At 44.5% G+C, this 20266-nt stretch overlaps 1 protein-coding gene across 1 annotated transcript in view; it reads left to right on the plus strand.

Annotated features, from left to right (window-relative positions):
* Positions 1 to 10873: 10873 nt before the first annotated feature.
* Positions 10874 to 20266, plus strand: part of PSMB7 (proteasome 20S subunit beta 7) — a 61999-nt gene continuing 52606 nt past the window's right edge. Inside the window, exons 1-4 of the mRNA XM_003808067.6 lie at positions 10874 to 11030; positions 11459 to 11552; positions 12390 to 12487; positions 13903 to 14043. Of these exons, the coding sequence (XP_003808115.1) occupies positions 10969 to 11030; positions 11459 to 11552; positions 12390 to 12487; positions 13903 to 14043 (395 nt within the window). The 5' untranslated portion in view covers positions 10874 to 10968. The remainder of the gene's footprint in view (positions 11031 to 11458; positions 11553 to 12389; positions 12488 to 13902; positions 14044 to 20266) is intronic.

The following is a 20266-nucleotide window of genomic DNA, read 5'->3' on the forward strand; positions in this document are numbered from 1 at the left end:
AAAAGTTATGAAAGTTATTCCCGGGACAATAGGGGAAATTTGAATGTGGATTGAAAATTAAATAATAGTGAATTCCTAGAATGGCACTGTGGTTGTATAGGAGAATGAACTTGTTTTTGGAGATTCACGGTTAAGTATTTAGGGGTGGAGTGTTGGGTAATTTTCTTTTTTTTAAAAAATATATACATATATGTGTGTATATACATACATACATATACATATATACATATATACGTATATACATATATACGTATATACATACATATATACATATATACGTATATACATACATATATACATATATACGTATATACATACATATATACGTATATACATACATACGTATATACATACATATATACATATATACGTATATACATACATACGTATATACATACATATATACATACATACGTATATACATACATACGTATATACATACATATATACATATATATGTATATACATACATATATACATATATATGTATATACATACATACATGTATGTGTGTATAGACACACATACATGTATGTGTATATAGACACACACATATATATACATATATATGTATATATATGTATATACGTATATATATGTATATATAAAAATTTATTTTTTTGAGACAGAGTTTCGCCCTTGTTGCCCAGGCTGGAGTACAGTGGTGTGATCTCAGCTTACTGCAACCTCTGCCTCCTGGGTTCAAGTGATTCTCCTGTCTCAGCCTCCTGAGTAGCTGGGATTACAGGAGTCCGCCACCATGCCTGGCTAATTTTCTGTATTTTTAGTAGAGATGGTGTTTCACCATGTTGGCCAGGCTGGTCTTGAACTCCTGACCTCAGGTGATTCACCCGCCTCGGCCTCCCAAAGTGCTGGGATTACACGCATGAGCCACCACGCCCGGCTGTGTTGTGTAACTTTCAAATGGTTCAGAGCGAGAGAGAGAAGAGAAAATGGTAAATCTGGGATAAAGAGTCTCTCTGTGTTTATTGAACCATCCTTGTAGCTTTCTGAAGCTCTGAAAAAACTTCACAATGATAATTTGGAGGAAAAAAGTAATAAATATGTAGAGAACTTGAAAATTTGAAAAAAAAATCCTTGCTGAAATCCCACCAGCAAGGAATTACCACTATTAATAATAGGATTTTTTTAAAAAAAGAATGTATACCCCCACACATAAAACCATACACATTGTGTCCATTTTCTCATTCTTTCTTCTGTTCTTAAACATACATTGAAGATAATTTTTCTTGGCCTCATAGATTTCATATAAACTAGTTAACTATTCTCCCATTGTTTGACATTAAAGTGATTTCTAGATTTTCATTATTATATTGCTACATATTATAACATTTAATCCATTTCAGTATCCAATATATACTTCATTATTCAATATATAATCCACTATGAATAATGCTACAATGAACCTTTTTTTTTTTTTTTTTTTTTTTAGAGATGGGGTCGCACTATGCCACCTAGGTTGGAGTGTGGTGACACAATCACAGCTCACTGCAGCCTCGAGTTCCTGGGCTCAAGTGATCCTCCCACCTCAACCTCTTGAGCAGCTGGGACTGCAGGTGCGTGCCACTTTGCCTGGCCAATTTTTCTATTTTTTGTAGAGATGAGGTCTCACCATGTTGCCCAGGCTGATCTCAAACTCCAGGCCTCAAGTGATCCTCCCGCCTCGGCTTCCCAAAGTGCTGGGATTACAGGCATGAGCCACCACACCTGACCTCTATGATAAACGTCTTTATACACCAATCTTTGACTGAAGATAGATCCCTAGGAGGGGAATGTTGGGGTCAAATGTTCTGGACTTTTTCAAGGATCGTGAACTATTCTGGCAAAGAGCTTTCCAGAAGCTCCTATTATACCATTTTGCCTTCCCACTAGCAACCCTTAAAGGTGCTCATCTCGCCAGATCATCCCTAACACTGAGTATTATCATTACAGAAAAGGTCTTTGTCAGACCTGAGGGCCCCATGGACACAGTTCTGTCCTCCTCTTGCTTGCTGGAGTCTGTGGTGCTGGACTCAGGTGCTCTCCCTGCATCTCCGGGCACTCTGATCTTGGCGGCTGTGATGTCACTCCCCTCCAGTTCCCCTTCACTCCACTCTTTGCCCACTCGGTCTTTACTTGCCTGACACATGGGACCATCCCTAGCTCTCTTCTCTCCCTTGCCCACTCTCCCGTGATGTCTTCACATTTGGGACTTCCACAGCCTTCTCGCTGCTGTTGGAGAACTCCTGCAACTCTCTCCCCAGCCCAGACCCTTCTCTCGAGCTCCAGGGACCCACGGGGACCTCCAATGCAACGTGTCCCCAAGGCACCCACGTGGACCTTCCTGCTACCAAAGTCAGATAACCCGGAGAACAACGTCAACTCCTCCTTTTACCTCTCCTTAACATCCAAACTTCAACCATGTGCTGTCTATCTGGCCTCTGTCATATCTCCAGTGACTGTTCCCTCTCGCTGTTCTCACTGTCACCGCCCTACTTCAGGCTACCTTCCTCTCCTCCCTGATCTGTGGCCGGAGCACCCCCACCGCCCCTGCTCTCCCACTTTCATTCTCTCCCTGTCCATCCGTCCTCCCACGGGCTGCCGGAGTGGTTTTCACACACTGTGATGTGTCAGCCTCTGTCCCCTGCCTCCTACTCTGGGATGCCCGGTTTCCAGCTGCCCACGCCCTCTTACTCCTCTCATCTTCTGTTCTCCAACAAGCCCAGCTGTTTCCCGCCTCCACGGGTCTGCTCACACTGTCCCCTCCTTCTGGAATTGCCCACTCTCTTCTCGCTGCAACCCCAGCTAGCCAACCCCTGCTCCTCTTCTGCGCCCTGTTTACAGTCTCCTGTTTTCCTCAGAGCATTTGCTGCTGCTCTTCCTTCCCTGGGGGAGTTGACTTTTTCTCTCTTTGGAATCTCTGTAACCCACACAGTCTCTATCAGAACCTTCTGATCCTTTTACTTGCTTATTTATTTCTGTATCCATTTCTCTTGAGGGCAGAGTCTTTGTTTTCTTGTGCGTCGCATGGTACCAGACACAGGATTGGAGTTTATGTAAGGAACATCTGAAGGAGTGAATGAATGAGTGAATGAATGGAGCAGCATTTACCTAGGGCGAGGCAGGTCTGAAGCATGGAGAAGATAATGGGGCTGGATGTGTCTGGGTCCGGGAGACACATTCAGAGATGGATCCTGCAAGATTTGATGGAGAAAGCACCCGTGGTTCAGCAGCCTTCAGAATACCTTGTCCCTGGGTGATGAGCCCTGTTCAAACCCCCACGTCAAGCAGGAAACCCGTTTTCTCTAGAGGTCATGTTGATTCTCTGCTCAAAAGCATTCCATGGAGGCTGGGGTGGTGGCTCACACCTCTAATCCCAGCACTTTGGGAGGCCAAGGTGGGTGGATCGCTTGAGGTCAGGAGTCCAAGGCCAGCCTGGCCAACATGGTGAAACCCCATCTCTATAAAAATACAAAAATCAGCTGGGTGTGGTGGTGCACACCTATAATCCTGGCTACTTGGGAGGCTGAGGCAGGAGAGTTGCTTGAACCCTGGAGGCGGAGGCTGCAGTGAGCAGAGATCCCACTACTACTGCACTTCAGCCTGGGTGACAGAGCAAGACTCCATCTCAAAAAAAAAAAAAAAATTGATGGCTTCCCAATGTCCTTGCGATAGGCTCAGGCTTCTGAGCCAGCCTGCAAGGATTTTCTTCTTTTTGTTTTGAGACAGTGTCACTCTGTCGCCCAGACTGGAGTGCAGTGGTGAAATCTTGGCTCACTGCAACCTCCACTTCCTGGGTTCAAGTGATTCTCATGCCTGAGCCTCCCAAGTAGCTGAGATTACAGATATGCACCACCAAGCCCGGCTAATTTTTTTGGTATTTTTCGTAGAGACAGGGTTTCACCCTGTTAGCCAGGCTGGTCTTGAACTCCTGACCTCAGGTGATCTGCCCGCCTCAGCTTCCCAAAGTGCTGGGATTACAGGCATGAGCCACCATGCCTGGCCTCTACAAGGCCCTTCTTAACTGGGGCCTGGCCAGCTGGCCACATTGCCCCTGGCCCATAACCGGACTGATCTGCCTGCTATCCTGCCAGCCCGACGGCGCTACCATACCTCTGAGTCTTTATCTCTCTGTCTTGAATGCTTTTTTCTTGAATGCTTTATCTGCTCTCTCTGTCTTGAGTGCTTTTTTCTTGAATGCTTTATCTGCTCTCTCTGTCTTGAATGCTTTTTTCCTTCTCTCCACTGCCATTCTCCAAGACTCTGTTTCAGCTTCACTTCCTCCAAGAAGTCTGCCCAGGCCCACCAGGTAATTGTGTCTCCCCGAATCTTCCCCTCTTTAGGGAAAGTAATTCCACTCTCTGCAGCCTGCCTTCCACAGACCCAAGTCTCAGCCTTGACTGTCCTCCCTGTGAGGCTGTGGGTCGGGCCCTGGTCCTTCTGAGTCTCAGCTCCTTTTTCTGTTCCTTCCCCCTTAAAGGATCCCACCTGCTGTTCCCTCCCTCGGAAATTATTAAGAGAATCAGGTATGCTAAAAAGAGAGGCTGGGATTAAGAACATGAGCTTTAACCAGGACAGGCTTGGGTTCAAATTCCAGTTCTCTTGCTAACCAACTGCATGACCTTGTGTTACAACTCCTGTCTCCAAGTGGAGAGTCCCCTACCTGTAAGCTGGAAACCTCAGACGGTGTTTTGATGAATGAATTGGGTTGTGGCATGGAAGGTGATTACCATAGCACCTGGCATAGAGAAAGGATTCAGTAAATAGATGTTAAACATGATGATTAAACCAGGTGGGGAGAGTGTTTGGATGTTCGAACCCACTGAGGAAGTGCGGAGTATTCTCATGATTTCATTGTGACTTGAACAGGCCCTGGATACGAAGAAGGGAGGGATGCCCCCTCCTGCTCACCAGCGGCTGGAGTTGGCAAACTCAGGGCCCAGCCGTCCCAGGCCTTGCTCACAGTGGTGGGGATTCTGGAGGTCTCAGTTGGGCCCCAAAATCTGCTCAGCACCCCAATAGAGTCTGGATGGGTGGTAGGAATCCACACTTTGAGATGCTGCCCTGTGCCGTGCTGTGCCCCTCCCATGGGAGCTGTGTTTCTGTGGCCCATGCAGCGAGGCTTGGCACCTGGGTGCTGTGCCAGGGGCCCTGGAGCCTGGAGCAGCTGCTGTAATTTATGCAAAGGAAGGCGCCCAGGTCTGCCCTGTCTATTTATAGCTTATTTATGAAGAAGGAAAAACAAGGGCCCAGTTACCATAGCAACCAGGAGCATCATGGGCTGCTTTCCCTGCAAGAGGAAGATGGCCAAGTCTCCTTGAAGGGTGCACCCTCAGATGTGTTTACCCTGACAGAGGATGCAGGTGGGCCTTTGAGGGCCTGTCCCATGCTGGGTTCCTGGGCAGCCTGCAGGGTGGGTGGGGTGGAGGGTGCTGCTTATTGGGCTCTTGGAAAATCCAGGATGATGCCAGGGCCACGCACAGCTGAGCTCTCGGCAGCATGAGATGCACCCTCGTCCCCTGGTCTTGATGCTAACTCTTGTCCTCTGGGTGCCCACCTGCAGCCTCAGGCAGACTTGGAAGCTCTTTCCCTGGCTGTGCTCTGGCTCGTGTCCTTTAGGGCACTTAGCACAGTGAACTGGAGGCCTAGACGCCAGACCAATGCCCCCAAGGCTGTCATCTAGCACAGGGTTGGCACCAAGCTTGGCACCAAGGAAGGGTTTAATAAATAATGAATACATGAAGTGTTGTATAGTTTACGATGCGTGTTCTTATTCGATGCATGTGGGGCAGGATAAGCACTGCAACAGTCTCTCATTTTACAGATGAGGAAACTGAGCTTCAGAGAGGTGAAGACACCAGCCTGAGGTCCCGCAGCTGGCAAGTAGCTGAGCTGGCCTGAGTCCTGGAGGAGGAAACCCCACCTGTGTGCTGGCAGAATACGAGGGAACTTGGGTTCCGGTTGGAACTCGGGTTCCAGTTGGGCCCTTATTGTCAGGGGTGGGGGAAGTGGTGCTGTGTGTGGTCTGGGGCTGGGAGGGGTGTGGTTTGACTCTCAACTCATATCAGCGGTATGACCTTGAGCTAGTGACTTCACCTCTCTGGGCCTTGGTTGCCTCATCTATAAAGTGGGGCCATGATGCCTGGTCTCTGGGGACTGCCAGCTCCCTGAGGACAGGCTCTGTGTCTGTCTCTTGATTGTGCTTTCCTACTGCCTGGCACATTCTAGGTGTCCAGGGTGATCATGAGATCCTGCACACAGAATGGCTGGGTCCAAGCCCAGAATGTTGAGTGCTCTCAGGGACTGTTGGTTGTTACTGTGTTATTTGGGAACTGAGGCACAGAGAGCCTGATGGCTCTCCTGAGGTCACCCAGCTAAATCCACAGCAGAAGCGGTGGCTTCACTGGTGAGTTGGGGTTGGTAGCACTGCCAGGGATGAAGTGGGACTGTGTCCAGGCCCAGGGGAGGGCCAGCTGCGCTGGGCTGCAGTCCCAGGGGGCAGCAGCCATGCTGGGCAGGGAGGCCGAGTGGGGATCTCTGAGTGCTAGGGATCTAGGGTTGCCCTCCACATGCCTGGAGGTGCAGAGGCTGCCCCCATCCCTGCCCGGCTGCCCCATAAAGCTGACTCCCTTGCTTTATGTCCAGGCCGCCTGGAGGCTCTTGGTCGCCCTCTGCTGGGCTCTGAGTGCCTCTGCGGGGCCACCTCCAGAGGAAACAATGTCCCCTCCTCAGCTCAGTCTGGGTGTGAAAAATAAAAGATACCAAAGAAACCCAGGTAGGAAGAGAAAGTTCCCTCAAGCAAATCGAGGTCACAGATCATTTCTACAATGGCTTTCCTAGCTCTCTGTGCTGTGCCCGGGGCCCTGGCTTCTCTCTTTTTTTTTTTTTTTGAAACAGACTCTGGCTTTGTTGCCCAGGCTGGAGTGCAGTGGTGCGATCTCAGCTCACTGCAACCTCCGCCTCTCAGGTTCAAGCAAACCTCCCACCTCAGCCTCCCAAGTAGCTGAGATTACAAGTGGGCGCCACCACGCCCAGCTAACTTTTGTATTTTTAGTAGAGACGGGGTTTCACCATGCTGGCCACGCTAGTCTTGAACACCTGACCTCAAGTGATCTGCCTGCCTGGGCCTCCCAAAGTGCTGGCATTACAGGCGTGAGCCACCGTGCCTGGCTGGGCCTTGGCTTCCTAGCTCCCACTGAGACCCTACAGCGGGACTCAGGCACCCACCACCACCCCCGGGAGGCTGCAGGTACCACTGCAGAAGCCTCACGACTGTTTCCTAAAAACCATGTCCAGGGTTTTCGGTTTGGTTTTGTTTTTGGCACATCTCAAGCCTTCGCCCACGTGCCTGACCCTCTTGCCTTGTCGTCCCGATGAGCTCCACACCGTCTGAGCCTCTAGGCTTCCCTAGAGTGTGTGCCCCCCACTTGCATTCCCATACTTCCCCCGCCTGGCAGTTGGCACACAGCGCTGGGAGTCTTTCTTTTCTGAGACTTCCTCTCCTCCCCTGGACTGTGAGCTCAGGAGGTGTCTGAGTTTCCTAGCTCTGTTATAACAAAGTACCACAATCTGGGTGGCTGAAACACCAGAAATTTATTGTCTCACCATTCTGGAGGGTGGAAGTCCAAAGCAAGGTGTCTGCAAAGTTGCTTCTTCTGAGAGCCGTGAGGGAGACTGTTCCAGACCTGGCGCCTAGCTTCTGGTGGTTTGATGGCAACTTTTGGCATTCCTTGGCCCATAGGATCATCACTCCAGTCTCTACCTTCATCTTCATATGGGGTTCTCCCTGTGTGCATGTCTGTCTCCAAATTGCCAATTTTTTTTTTTTTTTTTTTTTTAGACAGAGTCTTTCTCTGTTGCCCAGGTTGGAGTGCAGTGGCATGATTTTGGCTCACTGCAACCTCCTCCTCCCAGGTTCAAGTGATTCCCCTGCCTCAGCCTCTTGAGTAGCTGGGATTACAGGCGCCCACCACAATGCCCAGCTAATTTTTGTATTTTTAGTAGAGACGTGGTTTCACCATGTTGGCTAGGCTGGTCTTGAACTCCTGATCTCAAGTGATCCACCTGCCTTGGCCTCCCAAAGTGTTGGGATTACAGGTGTGAGCCACCATGCCCGACCCAAATTTCCAATTTTTATAAGGACGCCAGTCCTGTTGGATTAGGGCCTAGTGACCTCATTTTTAACTTGATTACCTCTGTACTATCAAATCAAATTCAATCCATTTGGAATACTTCCAAGTAAGGTCAGCTACTGAGTTACTAGGGGCTAGAACTGCAGAATATGAATTTATTTCCCTCATTTCAACAGAAAACTCAGAGAGGTAATGAAAGGGAATTCAACCTTTGACAAATGTTTATTAAACACACAGTTGTGATAGACACTGGTTCTAGGTGCTTCATTCATTCATTTGCACCTAGAACCATGTCTGACGCATAACAGGAGCTCAATAAATATTTGTTGAGTGAATAAATGAATTCATTCCACAGTCATTCAGGCTGTAAAAGGAGCCTTCAATTCCCTCAGTAAAATGAGTTGAATTACATAATTATCTCTTAGGTTTGTTGACAGGATGAAATGAATGTATTATTAATAATAACTATAAGAAGCTTCTACATGCTAAGATAGATGGTCTTCATGTACAATGTTTAATACTCACAATAGCCTTATTAAAATGAAATTCACTGGCAAGGCATTGTGGCTCATGCCTGTAATCCCAGCACTTTGGGAGGCTGAGGTGGGCAGATCACTTGAGGTCTGGAGTTCGAGACCAGCCTGGCCAACATGGTGAAACCCTGTCTCTACTAAAAATACAAAAATTAGTCAGGTGTGGTGGCGTATGCCTGTAATCCCAGCTACTTGGGAGGCTGAGGCATGAGAATCACTTGAACCCAGGAGGTGGAGGTTGCAGTGAGCTGAGATCATGCCACTGCACTCCAGCCTGGGTGATAGAGGGAGACCGAGTCTCAAAAATAAATAAATAAATAAATAAAATAAAATAAAATAAAATTCACCTAACGTAGAAGTCACCATTTTAACCATTTTAAAGTTTGCAACTCGGTGGTTTTTAGTCTATTCATAATATCGTGCAACCAATACCACTATGTAATTCCAGAATATTTTCATCATTTTCCAAAAACTCTGCACCCACTAAACAGTCCTATCCATTCTCTCCTCCTCCCCTAACCCTTAGCAACCAAACATCTACTTTCTGTTTGTGGATTTGCCTATTAAGGACACTTCACATACATGGAATGATACACTATGTGGCCTTTTGTGCCTGGCTTCTTTCCCTCAGTATATTTTCAATGTCCATCCCTGTTGTAACATGTATCTGTGCTTCAGACTTCTTTATGGCCTAATAATATTCCATTAAATGAATTTACCATATTTTGTTTATCCATTCATCAGTGGATGGACATTTGTTTCCATTATTTGGCTATTGTGAATAATGAGACCCCCCCCCCCCCTTTTTTTTGAGACGGAGTCTCTGCTCTGTTGCCCAGGCTGGAGTGCAGTGGCGTGATCTCAGCTCACTGCAACTTCTGCCTCCCTGGTTCGAGGGATTCTCCTGCCTCAGCCTCCTGACTAGCTGGGACTACAGGCGCCCACCACCACGCCTGGCTAAGTTTTTGTATTTTTAGTAAAGACGGAGTTTCACCGTGTTAGCCAGGATGGTCTCAATCTCCTGACCTCATGATCCGCCCACCTCGGCCTCCCAAAGTGCTGGGATTACAGGCGTGAGACACCGCGCCCAGCCAATGAGACCCCTTTTGACGCAGGGCAGGTAAGCCCCAAAGTGGGGCTGAGCCCACAAGGGTTCTCGGCTTTGCCCAAGAAAGAATTCAAGGGCAAGTTAGAGGCAGAAGAAAACGGCTTTATTGAAGTGGCGGCGTTACAGCCCCATGACTGCTCCTGCAGAGCAGGGTTACCCTCTTAGGCAGTGTCAGGGCAGTTTTGCTGTCATATTTATACACACTTTTAATTACATGCAGATTAAGGGGTGGTTTATGCAGGCATTTCTAGGGAAGGGGTAGTAACTTTTGATTTATGGTGCCACTGCCATGGAAAGGGGCGGTAACTCACGAGTGTTGCCATGGCAACGGTAAACTGACTTGGCCGGCTGGTGAGCAAGTCTTAGGGAAGACCGCTTCCGCCCAGGCCCTGTTTTAGCTAGTCCTCAATTTGGTCAGGTATCTCAGCCCCATCTCTGAATGGAGGCCTGCCTTCTACCTCACCTTTGTAGAAGTTTTTGTGAATACATGTCTTCAACCCTCTCGGGTGCATATCTAAGAGGATACTACTTTTTGGGGAACTGCCAAATTGTTTTCCGGAGCAGCCGCACCGTTTTGCATTCTCACCAGCCGTGTATTCGGGTTCCAATTTCTCCACACTCTTGCAACCCTTGCGCTTTTCTGTCTTTTTGCTTATGGCCATCCTAGCGGGTGCGAAGTGGGATCTCACTGTGGTCGTGCTTTGCATTCACCCTATGACTAATCATGTTGAGCCTCTTTTCACAGACTTAATGGCCATTCTACAGCAGCCTTTTGAGCTAGGTTGTAATCTCCATCTGATAGTGGAGGAAACAGATTCAGAGAGTTGAAGAGACTTGCTTAACGCAAGGGGGTGGTGGGGCTGTGCCTGGGACTTGGGTGTGTCTGTCTCTGAAGCACCGCAGAACCAAATTAACGGTAGAAACAAGTCCAGTCTGAGCGGCAGGAGACCTGGTCGCTGGTGCGTTCACCTTGGACAAGTCTTTTCCCGGTTCCGGGTGTCACTTTCTCCTCCGTGCCACTTGGGGCGATATACTTCACACATCGCTGGCCTCTCTAGGAACCAGAATCTCTAAGATCAATCGTTCTAGTGCGGCGTTTGCCCCGCCCCTTCAGCCCCAGTTGCCAGCGACGCCGGAAGTGCTCGGCTTTTTTTGTTTGCACCCGCCTCCGGCCCGGAACTGTTTTCTGGGGAAGATGGCGGCTGTGTCGGTGTATGCTCCACCAGTTGGAGGCTTCTCTTTTGATAACTGCCGCAGGTGCCGCCTTGCTTGGGGCTTGGTTCAGGGAGGGAGAAGAGTGCGGTGCTCGGGTGGGAGCTGGGCCAAGGTGTGATACGAGAATTCTGAGGGAAGAGTGCATGGCGGGGCCTGTGGCCCGCGGCTAGTGTGACTCAGGGGAATCAGGGCCTGGGCGTGGGTTTCTCCTGAAGCCAGGTCTGCTCTCCCACCTTCCCAGCGCACTCGGCCACCGTTTATCTCCGTCTCCTAAGGCACGTCACGGCCCCTCTGTGAGACTGTCTTCGTTGGAAAACGGGAGAACAGTGCTGATGGTGGGAGGATTCATTAAACAGATGGGCGTGAAAACAAGTAGCAGCTTTCCTGAGTTCTTTGTTAGGCACTTTTCATGCCAGTGCTGTGCGATGTGGTCCTGCCCTTCAACACTTGATTCTCTCATTTGCTCTTAGGAATGCCGTCTTGGAAGCCGATTTTGCAAAGAGGGGATACAAGCTTCCAAAGGCCCGGAAAACTGGCACGACCATCGCTGGGGTGGTCTATAAGGTAAGCCGGGTTAGGCTAAGAGCAGCAGTGACTGAACCGGCAACAGGAATCAGAACACTTGGCTTCCTGTGTCTCTCCCGGCTCGGTCTGGAAAGGCAAATACTATAGAATACATCAGGAGACCGTCTTTCAGGAGCGACTGCTTTTGTCAGGTTTTGTGTGCTTCTTAACAGTTTATGTTTTCCTCACTTTGCTGAGGTTTTGTTTTTTCTTTCTTTCTTTTTTTTTTTAAACAGGTCAGTTAGCTTCTTAATTACTAGTTTAGGAAGCTGAAGTATGTGATGGGAGATCACGAGATTTGGGGTCAGACAGGTCTGTCTCACCTTTGAACTCTATAATGCTGATTCCAACTTCTGGCAGCTCACTTTCCTTCTCACAGGGACACCTTCAGATGCATCAAATGGAGATAACTCCTGCCTTAAATTGTTGCAAACGTCAAAAGGGATAATGATTACCGGTGCAACATGTTTTAAAGAAAAGCAACATGTTTTAAAAGGAAATTGATAGTGATGGCTAATTTAATGGAAAGATTCCTGAGTCTTAATCCAGGTTTTTTCCAGATTAGCTCTGATTTACAAGGAATTTACCCGACACCTGAGCCTCACTTGAAAATGGGAATAATTCTTAACTACTCAGGATTCAATTAGTAGCATTTACTAAGAAACCTTTTCTTAAATCCTGAAAGTGTAGCACAATATTTTTGCTATGAGTTTTGGCTGGCGTTTTGAGAATAGGGGAGCATGTGGTATGGCCAACATAGTATTCCCTAAAGTAGAATAGAGAGTTGCAGTTGGTTTATATTTGTAAAATTGTTTAAAAACTGGTTTTTTTAAATAGGATGGCATAGTTCTTGGAGCAGATACAAGAGCAACTGAAGGGATGGTTGTTGCTGACAAGAACTGTTCAAAAATACACTTCATATCTCCTAATATTTAGTAAGTATTGATTCGTTTGAATAACTCTTATATTTTCAAACATGTCAGGGCTAAAAATTGACCTTCCTGTGCTCCTTACTAAAACCTGTTTTTCAACCTGTATTTTCTATCTCCCTTAAATGGCATTTCCATCCACCTGTTACCTAAGCTAGTAACTTCAAGTCCTCTCTTTGCTTCAGTCTCCAGTTGAATTGGTAGCCAGTTTTGCCCTCTCTGTGCCTCTTGAATCCATTCCCTCCTATCCTTTCCTTTGCTAAGGCTCTAGTTTGGGTTCTTTTTTCTTTTTCTTTTTTTCAAACATTAACTTGAACCATAGAGGTTCTTTTTTCTTAGCTGGACTATTGCAGTTACCATTTAATTGGCCTCTCTTAGGCATCCTATTGTTCACTCTTCTGCCATATTGGATTTTGTAAAACATAGATCTGATGGCATCCCTTTCTTAAAAAGCTTTTCAAGAGACTTGTCACGTTTCCACATGGCTTTTAGGATAAAAATCAAAATTCTGTGGCCTTGCACAGTCTCATAGAAAGCCTACCCTTCAAGCGTCTTTTTCAGTTGCCATCACCCTGTGCTCCAGTTACGTCTGAACTGTCCCTATTTCCCTCATCTCCAAGCTATTCTACCGTTGCTTATGTGAGATTCTATTTAGAAACACTGCCTTCTCTGCTTGTAGAGTGTTTTTATTCCAGCTCATACATAACCTTTTCCTTTTTTTTAAACATTTTTTTCTTTTTCTTTTTCTTTTTTTTTTTGGGAGAGATGCGGTCTCACTATGTTGCCCTGGCTGATCTTGATCTTCTGGCCTCAAGTGATCCTCCCGCCTGGGTCTCACAAAGTGCTGGGATTACAGGCATGAGCCATCATGCCCAGCCTGAAACCTTTTCTTAATGATCAGAATCAATTACCTTCTCCTCCAGTTTCCCATAGGATTTTGTACCTATGCTATTACTGTGTATTAAATTATGTGTTATAATTTTTGTCTTCCTGTGTATCTTACACTCAACTTTGAGCACAAGGCCTCTCATATTTTCTTTATTCCCAGTGCTTAGTGTAATTACTGGTATCTGATAGTAAATACTTGGTAGATGTTGAATTGCAAGAGTTAACACACCTTGCACTTCTGTACAACTTGAATATATTTGTAGCATTAATGAAATGCACACTCTGTTGTCACAGAAACCAATAATTTCATGTGTTCCATTGGGCCATAGATAATGTATTTGCATATAACTAGATGCATATTCTCAATTTTCTGTTTATTTAAGGTTGACTAAACAGAGAAGTTACAGCATAGATATACTCAAAACCATCTCTCTGTGTACCTGAACTTCATGGAAGTTATCCAAGAACCCACTACTTCTAATTGAGCCCTCTGGTAATTGGATTTCAGCTAAGTTTCTAATTGGATTTTTCAGTTGTTGTGGTGCTGGGACAGCTGCAGACACAGACATGACAACCCAGCTCATTTCTTCCAACCTGGAGCTCCACTCCCTCTCCACTGGCCGTCTTCCCAGAGTTGTGACAGCCAATCGGATGCTGAAGCAGATGCTTTTCAGGTAAGTTTCCAGAATGGGGATTCCTATTAGTATCTTCTTCTCATATCTTAGATTTTTTTCAGCCAAGAGAAGCCTAGAAAGTAGCAAAAACACATTCAGAAATACACATTTTGTTCCGGAAATCAGTTGTTATATTAAAGAGCCATTTTAAATGGTTTTTGATAGTGCATTTGAATTTCTGGGGCCTGATTTTTTTCATGAGTAAATCACATGTCACCAGTTGAGTCATTTCCTGGAGCATAGGGATATTACTGGATAAGAGAAACTTTTTTGTTCACAGTAAGAAAGTTATAGCTGGAGGAACTATGAATTTGTCTTGTGAAACTACTCTCTCCTCCCCATAAACACTAACCCAAATGATTGTCTCTCCTTCCCCCCACCCACTCCTTTTAGGGGCAAAATAACAGTGAATGAAAAGTGATATTTATAATTGGCTGTCAGTGGGTATGATAATATTAATATTAACCAACCTTTATCTACCTCTTACTCTGTTCCAGGACCTATGCTAAAGCACTTTATGCACGATCCCATCCTTTTAACTCTGAGATAGGGACTATTAGCGTCTCCTATTTGTAAGTGAAGAAATTGAGGTTTAAAGAGGTGCAGTAGCTTGCCTGACCTGACCTTCATTCTCTGCTGACTCACAGCTCATATTAGTAGTTTTGTTTCTCTTTCTCCTTTAATAATTGCATCATTACTTTATGTTCGTATGGGTCTTGGCAGTTTTCAAAGTGCGTTTTCTCATTTGCTTCTCATAAGAGAGGCAGTGATTATAGGAGAAGTAGCCTGGGCATTTAGTCTTGGGTTGGAATACTGGCTTCTCCTTTTGGGACTTGCCTTACCTTTAACAAATTCTTTGCCTTTTTCCTTCTGTGTAGAATGGATATCATAATACCTGCCCCTAGCGGGGTGGTTGTGAGAATTAAAGGGGAGCATGGGTAGACAGTAAAGATTTTAAACTGGTGGCTCATAGGCCATCAGCTTGTAGGGAAATTTGTTTGGGTCATATGGCCTTTTTTTTTTTTTTTTAAATAGTGGCTAACAATTATAAATGGGGAGATTTGAATTAAAAGTCTAGATTTTGGCTTGGCACGGTGGCACACGCCTGTAATCCCAGCACTTTGGGAGGCCAAGGTTGGCAGATCACCTGAGGTAAGGAGTTCGAGACCAGCCTGGCCAACATGGTGAAACGTCTCTACTAAAAGTACAAAAATAGCCGGGCATGGTGGCGCTCGCCTGTAATCCCAGGTACTTGGGTGGCTGAGACAGGAGAATCGCTTGAACCTGGAAGGTGGAGGTTGCAGTGAGCCAAGATCATGCCACTGCACTCTAGCCTGGGTGACAGAAGAAGACTCCGTCTCAAAAAAAAAGAAAAAAAAAAAAAGTCTAGATTTCTGTCTTTTGAAAACATTGGAAACATGTGGCCGTAATCTTCGGGAACTCATTGGTGGTTATTGCCTTAGAAGTGGGAGTGGGTGCTCTGTCACTTTCTCTGCCTAGCTCACTTCACTGTTCCCTTCAGGGCCCTGGCCTTCCTGATAATTTGCGGGTCCTCATATATGTGTCTAGCATGGCCTATGGGTTTTCAGTAGTGTATATGAAGTTGTAGCAAGGCCAGTAGTATAGTTCCCATTTTACAAATGAGACCAAAGCCTAGAGTCATATGGATAGGAAGCCTAGTCTATCCAATTGCTGCTTTATGTTTGTGTACGTATCATTATTCTAATCCAGGAGAATTATTGCCAACCAAATTCTTCCAGTACAGTGAGTAGAACTTGTTAAAGCACACCTATTGATCAGATTTCTGAAAAGATTTGTGGATTTTAATTTTAAATATAAAGCTCCCTCTGGTGGCTTGCTTGGTACATTATATATAAGGCTTTTTTGAAAACTTTTTTTCTACACAATGTGTCTATGTAATAAAGGCAATTTTTAAGCTTGTAAAATTGCTGCAAATAGGATGTTTCAAGCTTCTTTGTAATGTCATTTAAAACAATTAGCAAAAATATCTAGCAAATGTTTCTGTTAATCACTTTAGAATGTTTTAAGAATCCTAACGTCTCGGCTGGGCGTGGTGGCTGATGCCTGTAGTCTCAGCACTTTGGGGGGCCGAGGCAGGCAGATCACGAGGTCCGGGATTGAGACCATCCTGGCTAACATGGTGAAACCCCATCTTTACTAAAATTACAAAAAATTAGCCGGGCGTGGTGGCGGGCGCCTGTAGTCCTAGCTACAGGAGAATGGCATGAACCCGGGAGGTGGAGCTTGACAGTGAGCCGAGATTGTGCCACTGTACTCCAGCCTGGGTGAAAGTGCGAGACTCCGTCTCAAAAAAAAAAAAAAAAAATTCTAAATTCTCTTTTTTCAGTGTTTTGTCATTTTTTAGTCCAAGATACTTTGTAAAAGTTAAATTTTATCAAAATTTGAGGACCATTTAAAAATATAAACCAGCATAATTATAGTCTTTTATGTCCTCTTAACATTTTTGGTGAGTTACATAAAATGAGAGTGGTATAAGGAAAGAGTTTAGGATTTGATTTTAGAACTTTGGTTCATCTCCCACCTACAGCACTGACTGTCGTTTAAATTTGGGTGATTCTTTCTCAATAAAATGAGGATAATAGTTTCTGTCTGTCTGACTTTTGAGGAGGACAGGAATAAAGAAGCTAGGCTCTGACCTTGCATACTACAGAGCCTACTGTGTAGTTAGAGCCCCGTAAAATTCAGTCTGAAAAAGAGTACAAGGTGTTCTTGGTACTGCTGTACTTTTTTTTTCTGAACAGCCCATTTCCTTGTATGTGAGTCAGTGAGAAAATAAGGTTTGATAAGCAGAAGTGATGTCTTTTCCCTTACTTAAGCACTGCCTTTATCTCACACCTATCCTGGCTAGATGTAGTTGATGTAAGTAATGCTTGTTCTGTGAGCATGGAACCTCCTTGTTGAGTTTCATAAAAATGTTAGTGAAATGCTGTTCTGTGTTCTAGAAACTATTACTTCAATACGTAGAGGCTCTTATATTGTAACTTTTTTTCTTATAAACATAATGTACATTTATTGTAGGAAATTTAGAAAATACTGAAAAGCCCAAAGAACAAAATGAAAATTTTGCCATTCAGGGAGCATCACTCTTGGTTTGGTGTATGTTATTCCAGTCTTCTGTCTTTTAAGTTCTTCCCTTCTTCTCTTCCTTTTATATTGCTAGTACATGTTCATGGTAAAAACAAAACAAAGCTGGAAGATATGAACAAAAAGAATGTAAAAAACTACCTGGATTCCTGCCATCCACAAGCAGTTAGTGCTAAGAGATTGTTACACACCCTTCAAGGTTTTAAAAATAAGTTCAGTAATATTTAAAAAATGGGATTATAGTTGTACTGACTATTTACAGTATAGCCTAGTCTTTTCACCTAACAGTGCATCTTGAATGGGTTCTATACTAGGGCATTTCAACATGAAAATAACTGTTTTTAAAATTATAAAAATAATATAATTGTAAAAAACGTAGACACTAGAAACCTGGATAGAAGGAAGTAAATGCCACCTGATGTTCTGCCACTTAGACACATACACTGTAAATTTTTGAAGATCTGTTTTTTCATACCTTTTGTTCTAGATATATATCCTTGTATGTGTTGTTTTGTAATTTCCCTTGTTTACATAATAGTATGTTACAAATATTGTTCCTGTCAGTAGATGAGTTTTTCTCTTGAGCCCATAGAGAAGTTCTGAATACTTGTAACTCTCCTGAAATCAGAAAAAATGTTTGTGTGTACTCTTATGGGGGAAAATTTCCACAATTTTAATCAATTTTTAAGAGGGCTCTGTGACCCATAAAAGCTTAAGAACCATTAATCATTATCATAATTTTTGGTGGTGTCATAGTATCCGTTTTGTGGCTATGTTACAACTTAACCAATTTTTAAACATTAATGATATTGCCCATTTTAAGGTATTTAAGGTATTATTAGGTATTCTATGAACCTTTGAAACATAGAAGCCTTGGGTACTCATGTGATTTAATTCCTTAGCCTGTATTCTAGAATAAATGCACATTTATTTACTTTTGCACATTTAACATTTTGAGAGATGTTGTCAAAGCTCTCCCTTGACAAACGTTGTACTACCATCAGTAGCGCAGGAGAAAATGCAGCATGGTTGTTAAATTTTATTTTAGTTTAGATAGGGTCTCTTTCTGTTGCCCAGGCTGGAGTGCAGTGGCATGATCATGGCTCACTTAAAGGCAGTGCATGGTGGATGACTTGAGCCTTAAAATTCTAGGCTCAAGTCATCTGCTCGCCTCAGCCTCCTGAGTAGCTGGGACTAAAGGCCCACGCCACCATGTTTGTCTAATTTTTTGTTGTGTTTGTTTTTTTAAACTTTTTGTAGACGATGTCTCACTGTGTTGCTCAGGCTGGTCTCAAACTCCTGGCCTCAAGTAATCCTCCTACCATGACCTCCCTACGTTTTGGGATTACAGGTGTGAGCCACCACACTCGGCTTAGCATGATTTTTAATGATTGTGTGATGTTCTGTTGTACAGTTGGATCAATTTAGCCATTTCTCCCTGGCTGTTTCCACTTTTTTAATCATCATAAACAATGCTGTTGTAAACATCCTTGTGCATTCATTTCTGTACATGTGGCTGTTTATATCCTTAGAATAGAGTCCTGGTAGTAGAATTTGTGGATCAATAAATTATTAAAATTTTAATGACTTCAATAATTTGCCAAAACATCTTGATTATTTTAAAGGCATCTAACAGTTGATATTTTAGCTTAGAAGGCAAGTAGCTGATTATTATTAACTTTATTTAAACACCCTGTTCAGTAGACAGTTGGTATAGTGGAATAGGCACTGGACTAGTTGGGGGTGGTGGGACTGGCGATTGTGGCTTCTCTTCCTGGAGCCCTTGGCCCTCGTCTGACCCTGCTGCTAGCTCACATGTGTGGCCTTGGACCAGTTTCTTCCCTTGTCTGGGGCTCTATTCTCTTTTTAGGCTACTTCTAAAATCTTTTCCTAGGAAGTTTTTGAAGTTTTTACTTATAAATGGAAGGTTCTTTTTGAAATAACAATTTGGTAATCAAGGAACAGGGCAAGTATTGGACCACTGTTCTGTTTACTTAGAGCACTTCTGGATGTGTGGCTATGTCTCAGACAGTCTAAAGTTATGACTTTGGTTCTCATGTTAATTTATTTGTATTTTAATGATTACATCGTTTGGCAAATTCAGTATGTGTCAGTTTTGTTTTCCTTCCCAAAGAGCTAAAGGCTCACAGTGGAGAATTTTAAATCCAGCATGTTTATCTAGCACAGCTAGATAAATTGAGAGCAATTTATGTTGACGAATGTAGATCTAATTCTTCTTTTGATTTTGATTTTTTTATTTTTTGAGACTAAGTGTCACTCTGTTGCCCAGGCTGGAGTGCAGTGTTGCGACCTCGGCTCCCTGCAACCTCGGCCACCCAGGTTCAAGCGATTCTCATGCCTCAGCCTCCCACATTAGGAGTAACATTGGCCTCCTAATGTTAAAAAGCTGTACCAAATACAGGGAAAGGAATCTATGGAAATGGAAAAAAAGGGTCCAAAAGAACAAATATGTGCACAATTAAGTGGAGATGGTGTGGGTGGAAAATATATTCCTGTGATGTTCCTGAGGAAGTGTAAGTTTATCCTATGTGTAGTAGCAGTGGTTTCTTAGGCTATCATGGAGTTATTTTAATATTCACTTTCCTGAATGATGAAATACTTTTTTTTTGATACGAGTTCATATATGTAATTATAATATGGGTTAATTCAAAGGCAGAGGTGTTTCGACATGAGCCATTTTTCTGTTTGGGCTGTGGTGAGGTTGATGCTTTTTTTTTTTTTGAGACAACTCTTGCTGTGTCCTGGCTGGAGTGCAGTGGCGTGTACATGGCTCACTGCAACCTCTGCCTCCCAGGCTCAAGGGATCCTCTCACCTTAGCCTCCCAAGTATCTGGGACTACAGGTACATGCCACCACGCCTTGCTAATTTTTTGTATTTTTTGTAGACAGGGTCTCACCATATTGCCCAGGCTGGTCTTGAACTCCTGGACTCAAGTGATTTGCCCACCTCGGCCTCCTAAAGTGCTGGGATTATAGGTGTGAGCCGCCATGCCTGGCCTTTGTGGCCAGGTTGATAATTTGAACAGTGGAACAGCTGAGCTTAGCACCTCCTCATTGTTAACTGTGGAGGTAGCTT

This window comes from Pan paniscus, chromosome 11 (genome assembly GCF_029289425.2).
Source record: "Pan paniscus chromosome 11, NHGRI_mPanPan1-v2.0_pri, whole genome shotgun sequence".
Taxonomy (NCBI): Eukaryota; Metazoa; Chordata; class Mammalia; order Primates; family Hominidae; genus Pan; species Pan paniscus.